A 15480-nucleotide genomic window follows, 5' to 3' on the forward strand; every position below is an offset into this window, starting at 1 on the left:
CTGCCATCAGGTGGGCTGTGGTCTCTGATGGAGATGCACCAGCAACAGTCCTGAACCTCAGCACGTTTACTTCATAGTCTGAAACAAGTAGGTAGGTTTAGCCGATCTCAGTGGGGTGGGGTAGGGGGTTCTCAGTAGAGAAGCTGTCTCAGGCTGTAAGTATCTGGGAGGAAGAAGTTCTGGTTGTCATTTTCTGTATACGTTGTCAACGTCTGTACGCAGACCTGGGGAAGGTTTTGCCAGTTCCGTGAGTTGGAGGCATTTGGGGGCCTTGACAGAGTCCCTTCATCAGAGTGACCTTGTGGACAAGTTTGTGGAGGGTTTTCTTGAAAAAATAATTGATATGAAGAGCACAACCCTCTATGCCACTCCCGGGCAGGTGGCCCTGAGTAGTAGAAGAAAGCAGGTTGAGTACAAGATGGATGGATGGAGAGCGAGAGCGAGAGCAAGAGAGAGAGCGAGAGTGAGAGCGAGAGAGCGAGAGAGCGAGAGAGCGAGAGAGAGAGAGAGAGAGAGCACAAATCCAGAAGTCAGCTTTCCTCCATGATGCCTGCCCCTGCTCTTGCTCGAGTTCCTGCCCTGACGACCCTCAGACTGTTATCTGGATGTGTAAGATGAAATAAACCCTCTTCTCCCCAGGTTGCTTTCGGTCATGGCATTTACTTCAGCAATAGAAGCTAACTAGAACACCAACTGAGCCAGTTTTTCAGACCCCGACCCTGACTTTTTACTTGATTTACAATCTTTGTACTTATGGAGTTGAGTATTATAATTTAAAACACGTGCATAAAATATAGGATGATCAAATAAGGGAAATCAGTAGTCCCATATTTTCAAATATTAGGAAGTTTGTAAACTTTCAAACCCTTTTCTTCTAGGTCTTTATAAACATACAATCAGTAATTATTATATAGTTTGCCCTACTGTCTATGAACATTGGAATCATTCCCTTATATTCTACGTTTTTGGTACCCATTTTCCTTGTTCTCCATCTTCCCACCCACCAAACCATTGTAGCCTCATGATTTTTATTCTGTTCTCTACTGCAATGTGATTAAGATTTTAGCTTCCCCAAATAAGTGAGAAAACTTAGCATTTGTCTTTCTATGCCTGGCTTACTTCACTTAATATAATAAGCTTTCCTTCCATCCATGTTGCTACAAAGATAAGATCTCACCATTTTTTAATGGTGGAATAATATTCCATTGTGATGCTAAATGTTTCATTTCCCTCTCCCTTTCTCTTCCTTCTTCTTTACTTTGTAAAGAAAAACCCTCTTCTCTTTTGGAGCTAAAAACTGAACTCAGGGACTCATGATTGATATGCCACATTTTTATTTTATTTTATTTTCTTATCCATTTATTCATCCACCGATGGACACTTAGGTTGCTTGCACATTTGGCTATTGTGCATGGTGCTGTAAGAAACTTGGGAGGCCTGGGAGTGCAGCCATTTCTCCAATACACTGATTTCAATTCCTTTGACTCAACCCAATAGTGGGAGTCTGCCATACAAATGGAGCCACCAGCATAGGAACAGAGGTGCACACTACCATCAGGTTACCTGTGGGTGGAGATTTCAGATGTTAATGAGACATGAGAAGTTGTATGTGGAACTACATGTCACATTGAAGACCTTTCGGCTACTAAACTGTATTTTCTCTCCAGCTTGCTTCTCCCTCAGAAGCGTTTCCCTTCTTAGATTCTCTAGCGACTATCCATGTGTCTCTGTCCAACTCGTTCCAGGGTATAAGAACCCGGTACTTCTCCAGAGGTGTCCCCTGAACTCTGCTATGCACCAGTATCAAGAACACATACTATTTCCACGTGCCACCCCGTCATGGTTGCGACTTCATGTCTATAATCCTCCAATGATTTTCTACGTTCATTGCTTGTCTCCAGAATCTTCCACTAATCCATCCAATATTCCTCAGGCAAATGTTGGCTACAAATTGCTTTTCCATCCAATTACGTTTCCAGCTATTGAGCAATACACTTCATTGTAAATGCTATTTGGCATGGACAATATATGCCAGAAATTAAGCTTGTACCCAAATATATAAATCCATTTAGCAATGTTCTTTGGCAAACATTTAATTAGGACAACTTTTGAACTGTACTGCATGAAGTATGAGGAGGCAGCAGGTGAAGGGGCAAATTATAAACTAAGGCACCAGATGTGTGCAGCTTACACTTTCCAAACTCAAAAGGAAAAGCAAATACAGACAACTGTAATGATTAAAAGTATCGGAGGAGAATATTCAGGAACAAATTTGATAGATCATATGACAGTATGATCGGTTGCAATTTTGTAGAATAGATTTATATAAGAAACATCAACTATAGAGTCAATTAAAATGGTCTTTGAGAAATTAACAATTTTTAAAGTATTTATGATTTTAATTTTATGTGTTACGCATTGTGTACATTTATGTAAGTGCCCTGTGTTCATGCTTTGGATTTGCAGAGGCCAGAAGAGCATGCTGGGTAACCTGGGACAGGAGTTACTTACTGATGGTGGTAAGCCTTTGTGTGCGTGTTGGGAATTGAACCTGGGTCCTCTGCAAGAGCAGCAAGTGCTTTTAGCTGCTGACCCATCTCTCCAGCCCCAAGAAATGAATAAAAAAAATTGTGACAGTATCATTGTGTACTCCAAGCTGGCTTTGAATTCTTGATCCTTCTGACTCTGCCTCCTCAGTACTGAGATCACAGGCATGAACCCCAGACATAGAGTAGAACTGAATAATTCTATGCTTTAAAATTAGATTTTAAACCATCATCAATCGACTGATGGTGTGTGTGTGTGTTGTTGTTGTTTTGTTGTTTACAGAGGACAACTTTCAGGAGTCTGCTCTCCTCTTCCACCATATAGGTGTGAGTCCCTGGGGGATCAAACCAGGTCTTTAGATTTAGCACAACCACTTAAACTTACTGAGCCATTTTGGCAATCTGAAAAATTAAAACCGTCTTCAAGTTTAGTTTCATTTGCTTATTTGTTTATTTCTTCAGCAACTACTTGTTGGATGCCAACTTGTGCCAATACCAGGCTGATTATTTGTTTTATTTGTTGGGCTGTTGCAACAGCTTCCTAACTGGTTCACCTCTTTCCATGCTTGTGCTTGGTGCCTCCCTAGCCAATCATTGTTGGTACAGTAGCCAGAGTGGCACTTAACAACACTCCTGAGCTTGACCCTTGCCTGCTCAGAAAAACTTTTAATATACTTTTAATTAATTTAGAACAACATTTTAATTCCACGGACTATAATGTGGCCCCAAGGCCTTTCTGCCCCCGTATCTGATCACTTTCCCACCCCTTTTGTGCGCACCCCAGTGTCAGGCTCCTGGTGCACCCGGAGGTCTGCTCATTTCCTGAGCTCTGCTCATTTTCCTGGCTTTGAAGGTTGTTCTCCACACAGCTCCCTGACTTCGGTCACAATGACTATTCATACGCCCCTTGCTTAGTTGTGTCTTCTCTGATCACTGAACTAAAAGAAGCATCTCTCTGCACCATCTTCTCCTCCACCCCTTTGCTTTCCTTGCCTTCACTCAATCACCAAAAGTCGATCTCGTCTGTCAGTCTGTCTGTCTGTCTTTCTCCATATTATATTTAGTTCTCCATCCCTTCTTACTTAGGATGCCACCTGTTGGTAAGAGGGACTCTGCATGACCTACTGCGGGATTCTAGTAACTGGAGCCGTACTGTGCACATAGTAGGAGCACCTGCACACTTACGGAATCACTGAGTGACCAAACATAGATTCTTTATTTTTGGGGGTGTGAACACCCATCCTTTTAAATTCTGAGATAATTCTACTTAATAGCTCAGACAATTACAACCAAACTACATAGTTTAAAAAAAAAACTATTTTTCCTACATCTTTACCCTCCCTTCTTCACCTGCGAATCCTATTTGTGAATCACATTAGTGCAAGCCCTGCAGAAACATTCTCTGCTGGGGTAGTGGTGCTCCAGACCAATAGCAGTGCAAAGCAAGCCAGGCTTTTAACTCTTAAGAACCTCAGCAAATGGACAATTTTTAAGAGTTATTTTATTTTCAAACGAAGTGTGTGTGTGTGTGTGTGTGTGCGCGCGCGTGCGCGCGTGTGTGTATCTAAGTGCATGTGCCTGCAGTGCCCAAAGGGGGGAATCATATTCCTTGAAGCTGGACTTCCAGGTAGTTGTCAGCTACCCAGAATAGGGCCTGGGAGCTGAACTCTGGTCCTCTGGAAGGACAGAAAGCACTCTTAACTACTAAGCCATCTCTCCAGCACCTGCAACCAGAGATTTTTTTTTTTTTGGATGGCTAACATGCTAAAACCAAACACTGAATGGGCACCGCAGGGCATTCTGAAGAGCTAACATCTGATGTGAGCAACGAGTGACTTGGTCAGTGAGTGACTTGGGTGGTGACTTCTGCAGCAGCTGTACCGAATGTGACATCCAGGAATCCTCTGGGTGCCAAGGCAGAGTGATTGAGAAACACACCCTCCAACACAGCATACTTGAGGCAAACTTCTTTCTGCTGCCCAGTTTGCAACTCCTTAATGCCAGTAGCAGGTCAGTGAAAGCCAGTTCTCTGATAAATGACACCCAGGCCGTGAAGACGTTTGCACCTTGGGTCAGTTCCTATAGCATCTCCACAGCGGCACACTGGAGCATGCTGCAGAAGAGAATGCATAGCAAGTTATTAAAATTGTTATACTAAGGATGTAGAAGTGAATGCAATGATATAATTGATACATAAGTGAGGGCTACCCTTAGGGAGGCAGCAATGTAATGAAATATATATTCAGTGAACCCTGGTTCAATCCAAATTATAATTGGGGGACTGAAAGATAATTAAAGACATTGATTTTGATCATTTTTGGTTATTCAACTGTGTGTTTTTCTTTTATAAAACTCAGAACTGGTAAAGATACTTAGGTACAGATGACAGGTTACTGAAAATGTCTCTGTATAAGTGTGTTAGACTTTATTTTGACTGTCTATTTTGAGCTTTGAAGGTATTAAAACCACTCAATTCATATTATCAAATGAAATCAAACTCCATATAGGCTTTGGTAATAGAAAGCACAGGTGGAGGTCTACTTCTTATTAATGATTAGACAATGGACTCTAAGCAACTCTGTTAGGCTTGTCTGAAGCTCACCTTCCTCAGCAATAGAATGGAGTTTCTCCTATTTGCATATCTAATCAAACGTGATGATCAGTGATTAGAAAAAGCTCTGGAATATGTCTCGCAAACATAGGGATTGAGTCAGACTTAATGGCACACATGTGTATCCTCAGCTCTTGGGAGGAGGTCACCAAAGCCTGTGCGGAAGTCAGGGCATAACCTTTGTGAGTCAGTTCTCTGCTTTCACCATCGAGGTTCTCAGGACCAGACTCAGGGCATTGGCCTTGGTGGCAAGTGCCTTTACTAGCTGAGCCGTCTCACGTCAGGCCCGCAAATTCTTAACTGAGCACGTCCGGTTTTACTTTGTAATCTGTGTGTTTTTTTTTTTTTATGACTCACTGAGTTTAATTAGGGTTGCTTACATGAGCATGGGTGTGGCGTTATTTACTGGAATAGATGATTATCTCTCAGCATCCATTAACTTCCAATAACCTCACTAGTGGATGGCCCTCCCTGGCCTGCTGGAATGTTGTCAGGCTCCACCGTGTGCAGGTCTTGTACAGGTAATCAAACTTGCTGTGCGCTTACGAGCGCAAGGCCATATTGTATCCAGAGGACAGCGTTTCGTAGAACTCCTCGCTGTCCCCCAGATCGAAATTCTTTCTGCACCTTCTTCTACCAGGTTTTCTGAAAGGAGATGGTGTTCACATAAGTATGGCATGCTCAGTGCTACTTAATCTCAGCACTTCCACCGCTTTTGAATGTCTGAATTAAGCATCGTCTATTGCAAAAAAGCAACTTCCACGATCAAGGTGGCTGCTCAGCAATCTCTTGTCCTGGTCTTCACCGAGGTGTCCAGACAGATTCTGAATAGGAGTCACTGAGTTAAAGGCATAGAATATAGAGATTGGTTAAGTCATTTATTTAAACAGTTCCAAGTCGGACCAACAATTCCAAAGGACTGGAGGTAGAAAGGCGATTCAGTGCGGAGAAAACGTACCCCATAAACAAAGGGCTGACAATTTCAGTCAGATGCTAAATAGAAAACATAAGTTCAAGGAGGGGAAAGATGATTTTATCAAGACAACAGACTAGAAGCCGACCTGGGCCTCCTTATCGTTCTGATAGTCTCTCTATGACCCCTTATGGTGGGCTGCTTTTATCTGGCTTTTCAAAGTTCCTCCACTTAGACAGTTGTCAGCTCGCTTCCTTTCACCACCCACTCGTTCCTCTCTTAGCTAATCTGCAGATTCTCTGCCATGGGTGCTGACAGGAATTATCTACCAGGTTCCAGGTAGGCTTCACTCTCTGGGCTCTGCTGCAGAGCTGGTGTGCCGAGAGGCCACGCATCGGGGAAAGTCGGGGGAGGGTTTGGCAGCGCCTTCCACGGCAGGCCGGCGACACCTTGCGCGATCAGTCACGCACGCGAGTGTTCGAGCTCCCACCGGCGAGTAAGAAGAAGCATCTTTTATCTTCTCCACCCAGCTACTAGAGGACGAAACCCGGAGCAAAGAAAACCAGGACACGCACGGCCCCGCCCACTCACGCAGTTCCTGTCACGTGCCTTCGCCCTGGCCAATCAGCGTCCGGAACCTCCAGGCTTGTGATTCAAACTGCGGCGCGGCGAGCTCGGGAGTCCTCGCCGGCGTTGCCCGGCGACTGCTGTGGGTTGGCAATGGAGCACCGCATCGTGGGCCCCGGGCCGTACCGGGCCACCAAGCTGGTAAGTGAGGGTGCGGGTCAGGCGGACCCCGTGCCGGCGTCACCGCCGTGACTCGGACGGTGCGCATCCGCTGGGGTCTGCCGGTGCTGGTGGGCGAGCGTCTGCTGGGTTGCGGCTCCTTGCCCTGCCCCGCAGCGGGCAGATGAGGCCTGGAGCCAGCCTCACCAGGGCTGGATAAACTTCATCTGCGGGCGATGGTTATGTTATCCGCAGTGGACGGCGCTTTCGGCATTAGGGGGAAGCGAACACCTGACGACCGCGTTCCCCTTTGTCCTTGGGACCTATTCTAGCACCTGGGACAAGATTGACCTTGGGTGGAGCTCTAGGACCACCCTGTCCGTGTTGCACTTGCGGGCTGCGGTGACCAGCCAAAGGCGTGTCTCCTTCCTGAGTGACACTGTTGACACTCAACGAGAGTTCTTTGTAACGGTGCACAGCGTGAAGTTGTATTCCTCCTTCAAAGGTTCCTGCCCCAGGAGTTTCACTTTTTGTCAGCACCCACCTCCCTTAGGGATCAGCTCTGACAGGTGGTCTGCAAGCTCTGCAGATGCGCCAGGGTGAGGCCTTTTCTCCTGAAAACAAGATGCAGAGACTTAACCGATCTGTGTTATTACTTGGAGGAAGTAATTTTACTGACCCCGCCTCCAAGGATTAGTTTAACGGAATAGGCACAGGTGAGGACTTGAGTTTAGTCTTGAACCTCTCTCAGGTGTATGTTCCTTGCAGTCAAGTCTCACCACTCTCTATAAGAAATATCCTGGGAAAGGTGGGGGTTGAGGATCTAAACGCTAGCTCTTGTATTAGACTCACATTCTAGAGACGTAGTTTCCTTTCTTTCTAGAGCCAGGCAGTCTGTGTCCCGTGGAGTCAAGCCACTTTCCTGATGGATGGAACCCAGATTTCGGGCTGCTTGTTCTTTACTTTTTTATTAGACTTATGGGACACTTGGAGAATAATAATAGTAATAAAAAATTATGAACCTTCACAGGAAAGAGCACTTGCCTCATGTGAGGTTTTTCCTAAGATTTTAGGGACTGTGGCATTGTTTCATTTGGCTGAAAATGTCACATGGCTAAGATGTCTGTGATGAGGGTTGTTGGAAGGAATCATTGTACAATCTACTGGACACCCAGAGTGATCCATTTATTTTTAATAAACCTAAAGTAATAAATTTAGGTTTTCTTTAGAGCTAGTTTTTAAGAGGTATGAATTTGGTAATGGCAAGGAAAATACTAGAGTCTCAAAATGGTGTTTTCATAACTGTTTCTGCAGAAGTGATTCCAGCATTTATACTGCCCGAGGTCAGGACTATTGCTAGCTCCAACCCCAGGGCAGATAGAAGATGTTCCTTTCAGTGACTTCCACAAACTCTAATGGCGGTCCTCTCCTATCTGTGAAGGATATGTTCCACAAACCCCATGTGGTGGCTGCAGGAGAATGGTCCTCGTAGGCTCATATATTTGGATGCTTAGTCTCCAGGAATGGAACTGTCTGAAAAAAGATTACAAGGATTAGGAGGTGTGGCCTAGTTGGAGGAAGTGTGTCATCAGGGGTGGGCCTTGAGGTTTGAAAAGCCCATGCGAAGCCCAGAGTTTCTCTCCCCCCCCTCTCTGAATCAGGATGTTGCTCTTAGCTATTTCCCAGCTCCTGCCTGCCAGCTGCCATGCTTCCTGTCATAGTGATAATGGACTAAGCCTCTGAAACTATAAACAAGGCTCCAACCAAATGCTTTTTATATATGAGTTGCTTTGGGGGCTCAGTGGTTAAGAGCACTGGCTGCTCCTCCAGAGGTCTTGAGTTCAATTCCCAGCAACCACATGGTGGCTCGTAACCACCTGTAATGAGATCTGGTGTTCTCTTCTGGTATGGTATGTGGGCATAGCATGGAGGCAGAATGTTGTATACATAATAAATAAATAAATCTTTTTTTAAAAAAAGAGTTGCTTTGGTCATGGTGTCTCTTCATAGCAATAGAACATTGACTAAGATACCCAATCAATGCCTAAAACTACGATAGACCCTATGTATAGTATACCTTGTATGTGTTTTTCCTGCACATGTCTGTGACAGTTTAATATATAAATTAATACAATGAAGGATTAGCAGCAATAATAACAAGATGGAACAATTGACATACTCTAATAAAGTTCACTGTAATACTTTGGAGCCATTGGTCATTAGAATAAAGATGACTTGAGCACATGCACTGTGCTACCTCACCGTCTGATAACCTAAACACAGCTAAATGACTAATGTGTGAATGGCATATGCAGTGTGACACCCTGGACAGTGAGATCATTCTCATCCTTGGTGGGATGGGGCGATTTCAGTCTGCCACTCGAAGCTGCATGCAATTGAAAACCTAGGAACTGTGAAGTTTTGGAATTTTCTATTATTCAGATTATTGTTAACAGTGGGCTGCTGAAACTTTGGATAAGGGTTGACTTTTATATTGTCCTTTTGGGTAGGAAAAAAAGAACATGTTTTATCCTGTACCCTATCCACAATACTTGTTTAAGGGAAACAAACTGGATCTTGGTACGGCAAGTCCTGTTTTATGATAAAAAATAAATATAGTAATTGGAAGTGCTTTAAACATTGTTGGTGTGGTTTGAAAATGATTGGTCTCCATAGGCTCACATATTTGAATGACTAGTCATCAAGAGTAGCATTTCTTGAGAAGGATCAGGAGGTGTGGCTTTGCTGGAGGAGGTGTGGCCTTTTCGGAGGAGTGTGTTACTGTGGTTGGGCTTTGAGGTTTCAGAAGCCCGGCTCAGCCCCGTGTCTCTCTCTCCCTGCTGCCTGCTGATCTGGATGTAGTGCTCTCCACTACGTCTCCAGCACCACGTGTGCCTGTGTGCTGCCATGCTTCCTGCTATAATGATAATGAACTAAACCTCTGAAATTGTAAGGAAGTCCAAATTTAATGCTTTCTTTTGGGAGAGTTGCCGTGATGATGGTGTCTCTTCACAGCAGCGGAACACTGTCTAAAGCAGTTGTGTTTATGGGGTGCTTCCCTTCTTGGTTGCAGAGGTTTAATATGTAGATGCTACTGGATTCTCTGTTGCATTAACATGTTACTGAAGGAGTCTGTAAAGAAAACTACTTTCTTTGGAAGCTTTTACTTCCTACCTCCATGACATTCAGGCCCAGTTTAGGTTAATCAGTTAGTTAAAAAGAAAAGTATATGGATAATTAATAAAGACCCCCCCAGTTTTACCAGTATTTTACAGGTAATCAATTCATCTTACAGTCTTATTATGTATTTGAGAAACTTAATGTTAATTATTAAGATTTTAAAAGACACAGTAATCATCAGTTTTTTCCCCCTTAAACGTGAGGGTTGCTGTTACCAGAAATTAGTTATTTTTAAAAGTAGAACCTGTGGATATTTCCCAAATATAGTCCAGCTGTGTCTTAAAGCTTTTATTGCATAAATAAATGTTTTGTAACTCATCCTCTCTCGTCCTTCAAGGCTGGCCTTTCCTTCCCTTATCCTTGGCCCAACTCTATTTCTCTCAGTATCACCCTCAACTTCCTGTCTCTTCAGGAAGAGCCTGGAGACTCTTAGCACACAAATGGCAGGGTCTATACTCTCCTTCCTGGTTTGGCTGTACTTTCTTATAACATGTAATTCTTCATTTTCTAAATCTCTCATGTCTGTCTTGAAAATAAAACCTTACAGATTAGCTAAAATTTTATGGTAAAAATTACATGATGGGCCCAGTTCATGACAACACATGAGCTAGAAAGCTATTCGCTCATTCTCATCGAGACAACTGTCTGTTTTTGTTTTTTGTTTTCTAAACTCATTTAAAAATAGTTTCCAGAAGGCTTGTGCTGTGTAGTTTGGAACAATCCCTAACCTTTTGGAAGGTAGTTAGTGTTGGAACATGGTCCATGAAGCTGTGTGAGGAGAATTTTTGAGAACTTGTGAGATAACTCCAAGGAACAAGGCAAGCATCTTGTAATCTCTGTTTTTCCAGGACACAGGTTGTTCTTGGAATGTACTTTTTCCTGCTTCTCCCAGGTGTAATAGGAGTAGGTTTGCTTTAGGTCCCCCGTCGTCTTACCCATGGTTGTCTGGAATGCTGTTTCTAAGCAGGAACTGTCCTCCGTAGTTGTCTACAGCCTGAACTCATGTGACTGTGCCCTTGTGACTGTAGACAGCTAGAACTCAAGTAGCTCTGCTCATATGACTTTCCAAACCCTCACAATATAAATCGTCCGGTGCTCTGAATAAAGATGGCTATTGCAGGAGACTTTAGCCCACCTCTCTTTTAAGCTCCTCTACCCCAGGTTCATGCCTCCAATAGAGCAGAAACTGTTACTATGGGGATTGCAAAATACAAAGGCACAGTGGAGAGAAAGGTTGGCGGATTCCTGCTGTGTGAGGAACAAAAATGATAGCTATTTATTCACACATTCACATTCTGGAAGCAAAGAGTAGGCAAGAGCCTCATGAGTGGTGGGATTAATTCCGAGGCATGCCAGGAGCATCGCTGTGGTGTTCTTGGTGTCTCTGGCACAGGCTGTGGAAAACTGACTGTTTTATATAGTGACCATTCTCTGATGCTTGCAGTATCCACTCCTGGCTACCTGTGTCAGCTGACTGCTGGGATGCTGACTAGGTCCTTGCCATGTTCATAAAGCTTCCCTATTCTAGACCTATTCACTTCTGGTTTCCTGTCACTGAAAGACAAGGAGGAAGAGGCTGAGTTGTCTTGAAGTTGTTAAAAAATGACATCTAGAGAGATCTGGATTTTGTCTTAAAGGGACATAGTGGCTCATGTGATTCTATCAGTGACATTTGGGAGCAGAAGGAAACTGGATATTTTTATGGTACTTAACATGTACCAAACCTTACGTAAACTGTGAGTAGAAAGTCTGGGATTAGAACTCTAGTCTCACCCAGCACCTCATATCTTCCCCTTTCTTCAGAGATTGATTCTGTCCTGTTGAAGACATCTTTTAGCCAAGATCAGACTCACTGCCGGAAGCATCAGCAGCAGTGTGTTAGAGCTAGTCAGGATGCTCTCCTCTGACACAGGCTTGTTTGCTTCAAGGTTCATACACCAAGTGTAAGCAGCGGCCCACGTTTCTTTCTGATCTGACTTGAGTGGATTGAACCAACCCTGTTTCTTAGCAGATTAATCATGGGTAACACCTAACCTTGACTTTCTTTTGATTGCTCTTCGTGGAATGGGGGGGGGCTTGTTTTGTGGCTCAGGCTGGCTTTGAACTCACATTCGTCTTGCCTTAAGGCAAATCAGGAAAACTTGGATACATGCCAGCACTCCAGCTGGTTTCCATGATTTTCCTCTATCAGAATCTCAACTTTTTAAGTTTTAGTTTGCTCTAATTGCTATATTCTACAGAAATGTGTTAACCATGTCCCAATGTATTCTGCTTATTGGTAGAGATTGGACTGAATCCTGGAGACTCAATGCTCAGCTTTAATGGCTATACCTTGATAATAGAGGTGATAGCAGTAGATGAGTAAGCTTATTAAATATCTACTTCAAGGCAGACACTGCGATACTCTATCTATTTATTTATTTATTTTTATGTCTCTGGCTGGTCTTTGTTGCTCCGTAGCTGGAGATACAGAGGCTGGGCTAACTCTGAGTATGAGGCTGGCCTGCTGGTCATTAGCAGAGCAGGCTGTGAGGTCAGACAGGGCTTCAGAGCCTGTTCTCCGTCTGTTCCGTCTTCTGTGTCCCTGTGGCATCTGAGGACACCATGCTGAACTAAACCGTGGTCTTCAGAAGAGCCCCCAAGCCAACCTCCCTTTCCAGCAAGAGAAGGGAGTGAGAAAACTTGACTGCAGCAAAAGAAAAGAAGGGGCTTTACAGTTTGTGTGTGTGCTTTGAGAGACTGACTAGAGAGAGATTCTTTTCGAACAACTTTCTTTGGTGAATAAGCAAAAGCCTGGTACTACCTTGTAAAGGTTTTTCCTCTGCTGTCCTGAGCTCTGTGACATTGGGGGTGTATCATTATTTCTGTTCATGCCTTTCTTCTTTCCCCACACGATGCCTCTCACACTGTGAATAGTCTCTGTTTGCCGAGTGAAATCATAGTAAACCTGGGACTTCTAGAAGTGAATTGTATATAATGGGATAGATTTGGGAGGTAAGGTTTGGCAATGTTTTACTATATGATCTAAGCTGGGTCTGGGACTTTATATGAATTCTAGGCTGGCTTTAAACTCAAAGCCCTTCTGCCTCAGCTTCCTGAGTTCTGGGATTGTATACACATGTGCAGCACCAAGCCCAGCGATGAGCTTCATTTTAACCAGTGCTCCTGCCATGGTTTCCATTCACTACCAGCACCGCTGCTGGCAGAATCTCCAATAACTTCTTTGTTGTTGCATTTTGCTTGTTTCTCTTCTGTAAATAGGTTCTATTTTTGCTTCAATTGTAACAAAATAACCATAACTTAGTCTTTTTTTTCTTTCTTTTTTTTTTTTTTTTTTTGAGACAGGGTTTCTCTGTAGCTTTGGAGCCTGTCCTGGAAATAGCTCTTATAGACAAGGCCGTCCTCAAACTCACAGAGATCCACTGTCTCTGCCTCCCAATTGCTGGGATTAAAGGCATGTGCCGCCACCCCCACCTGGCAACTTAGACTATTTTTAACTATTTCTTAGTGTATCGTTGTGTGGCATTATTATATCTACACCAGTTTGTAATCATTACCTCCCACCAGACATTCTTTAGGACTTTAAGAATTTGAAGGTTGCAAGTGAAATACTAAATCTCCATCTGTTATTCCAGTGTTTTTCCTTTGTTTTTTTCCAAAAAATTAGATTTTATCTGTTTACCTACCTAGCAGCCTACCGATTTGTGGATCAATCTATATTTATCCCTTAACCTAGGGTCTTGCGTATGCTAAGCAGTCCCCAGTCTTCTTGCAGTTGTTAAATGGAAAAGTGGTATTCCTTGATTTAAATATTTGGGATTTAGTAACCCTTAAAGAACACTGGTCGGCAACTAAACACTTTTGTGTCTTTTGCCTAGTGGAACGAGACGGTGGAACTTTTTCGTGCCAGGATGCCTTTACGGAAACATCGCTGTCGTTTCAAGAGCTACGAGCATTGCTTCACAGCCGCGGAAGCTGTGGACTGGCTGCACGAGCTTCTGAGGAACAGTCAGAACTTTGGGCCCGAGGTAACTCGCAAACAGACAGTCCAGCTGCTGAAGAAATTCCTGAAGAATCACGTGATTGAAGACATCAAGGGAAAATGGGGTCAGGAGGATTTTGAAGACAACCGTCAGCTCTACAGGTAAAGTCTGCAGAAGGGCGATAGGGAGACTGAGTGCATCTGCTCAGCTTCCTGAAGTGAAGGAATTTCCTGTGTCCACTGGAGCGGTGGTTCTGTTTGTGATGTGCTAAGTGCCTGACGGAATGGGCTGTTAAAATAAAACCAACTGCAGTTTGTCCTGCTCCATCAGAGCAGCACGGAACAGGCTTTTGTTGAGATGCTTTTCCAGCAGGGAAAAATTTCCACCCCTCCTGCTGGCCTGGACTTAGTAATGACTTAGTAATTCCAGAGTGCCTGATGGGGTGAAATGGTCCCTCCGGGGTTAGCTTTGCTGAGGACCAAGGATTGGAATACTCAGGGGCAGAATGTCCGGTCTTGAAACAGCTCAGGGTATATGTGTGGGATTGTGTTAGAATTCCTTCTCGTCTCTAACTAGCTAGGTGCTGCACGCCTGCTTTCTCTGTGTGATTGGCTGACAATACTTTATGATGTGGATAGTTAGTACCAGGTAAAATCTGAGGGGAAATGGAGATTTATGTGCTTTCTCACTGAACAGTAGGCTATTTTATTGATGGAGGCCCAGGAGACCTACCTAAAATTCAGGTGATGGAAGACAACTAAAGAGGAATGGAGTCACACAGGTGCAGAGAAAAGCTGTTTATCCTCTGTAGAAGCCTGTCAGTGCCAAGAACTAGAGAGGACTTAACCAGGAGTGGAGAGCTGAACAGGGAGACTCGTAGCTCTTACTCTTCCTTTATTCTAACCGAAAAGCAAGGATCTTGATCAGAACATGTCTAATGAGCCTGTCAGCCCGGGACGCATGGCTTCAGGCTTGTGTCTTCTTCCACCTCATCTATATCTTTGCTTCCCTCCTGGACTAGCTTCTGTGCAAAGCAGAACAGGGTGAGGGTGGTTATAGCATGTAGGGTGATCATAGCATGTAGGGCTAAAGACAGATGCGTGCATTTCCTGCCAGATCGCCTTAGGGCGTGTGTGTCCTCCGATGTCTCCAGTGCCCAGATGTCAGGATTGTCATTTGAGCTGTTAGTTGTCTCTCCATTTGGCAATTATTTGCTGATCTAGAGTTTGATTAGGGTCTTGAATGGCCTGAGTTTATTCTGAGGCCTGAGTGCTTATTGGTATCAGATGGTGGGAAGTCCCGTTCAGGCTGCACATACCAAACTGCACTGGGGATTCTTAAGTGATTGTCCTTTCGGGAAATTCCTTGATTGTACCCATCAAGACTTGGCCAGAACCCCTCTGAGAGACTGCCCTGAATGAGTAACGTACAGTCTTTCCTGTTGTGATCTTAAATAGGGCATCTCCCATTGAGTTTCCTGAGGCTCTCGAATTCCCAGGAGAGTAACAGAGGAGTGTTTTC

At 44.0% G+C, this 15480-nt stretch overlaps 1 protein-coding gene and 1 long non-coding RNA gene across 3 annotated transcripts in view; one reads left to right on the plus strand and one right to left on the minus strand.

The window, feature by feature from the left end:
* Positions 1-1317: 1317 nt before the first annotated feature.
* Positions 1318-6636, minus strand: LOC146891605 (uncharacterized). Of its 2 annotated transcripts, none has more exons than XR_014997072.2 (3): positions 5538-6629; positions 4485-4659; positions 1318-1563 (listed from the first exon to the last, which is right to left on the minus strand). It is a non-coding gene; the product is annotated as an uncharacterized LOC146891605 (long non-coding RNA). The 2 variants fall into 2 exon arrangements; XR_014997071.2 differs by lacking the exon at positions 1318-1563 and having other exon boundaries at positions 1576-4659; positions 5538-5995; positions 6400-6636.
* A 49-nt stretch (positions 6637-6685) lies between these two features.
* The window catches only part of Depdc1b (DEP domain containing 1B), a 60009-nt gene continuing 51214 nt past the window's right edge, over positions 6686-15480 (plus strand). The window contains exons 1-2 of the mRNA XM_048442990.3: positions 6686-6838; positions 13855-14120. Coding sequence (XP_048298947.3) covers positions 6791-6838; positions 13855-14120 — 314 coding nt within the window. The 5' untranslated portion in view covers positions 6686-6790. The remainder of the gene's footprint in view (positions 6839-13854; positions 14121-15480) is intronic.

This window comes from Myodes glareolus, chromosome 15 (genome assembly GCF_982192425.1).
Source record: "Myodes glareolus chromosome 15, mMyoGla1.1, whole genome shotgun sequence".
In the NCBI taxonomy this organism is placed as follows: Eukaryota; Metazoa; Chordata; class Mammalia; order Rodentia; family Cricetidae; genus Myodes; species Myodes glareolus.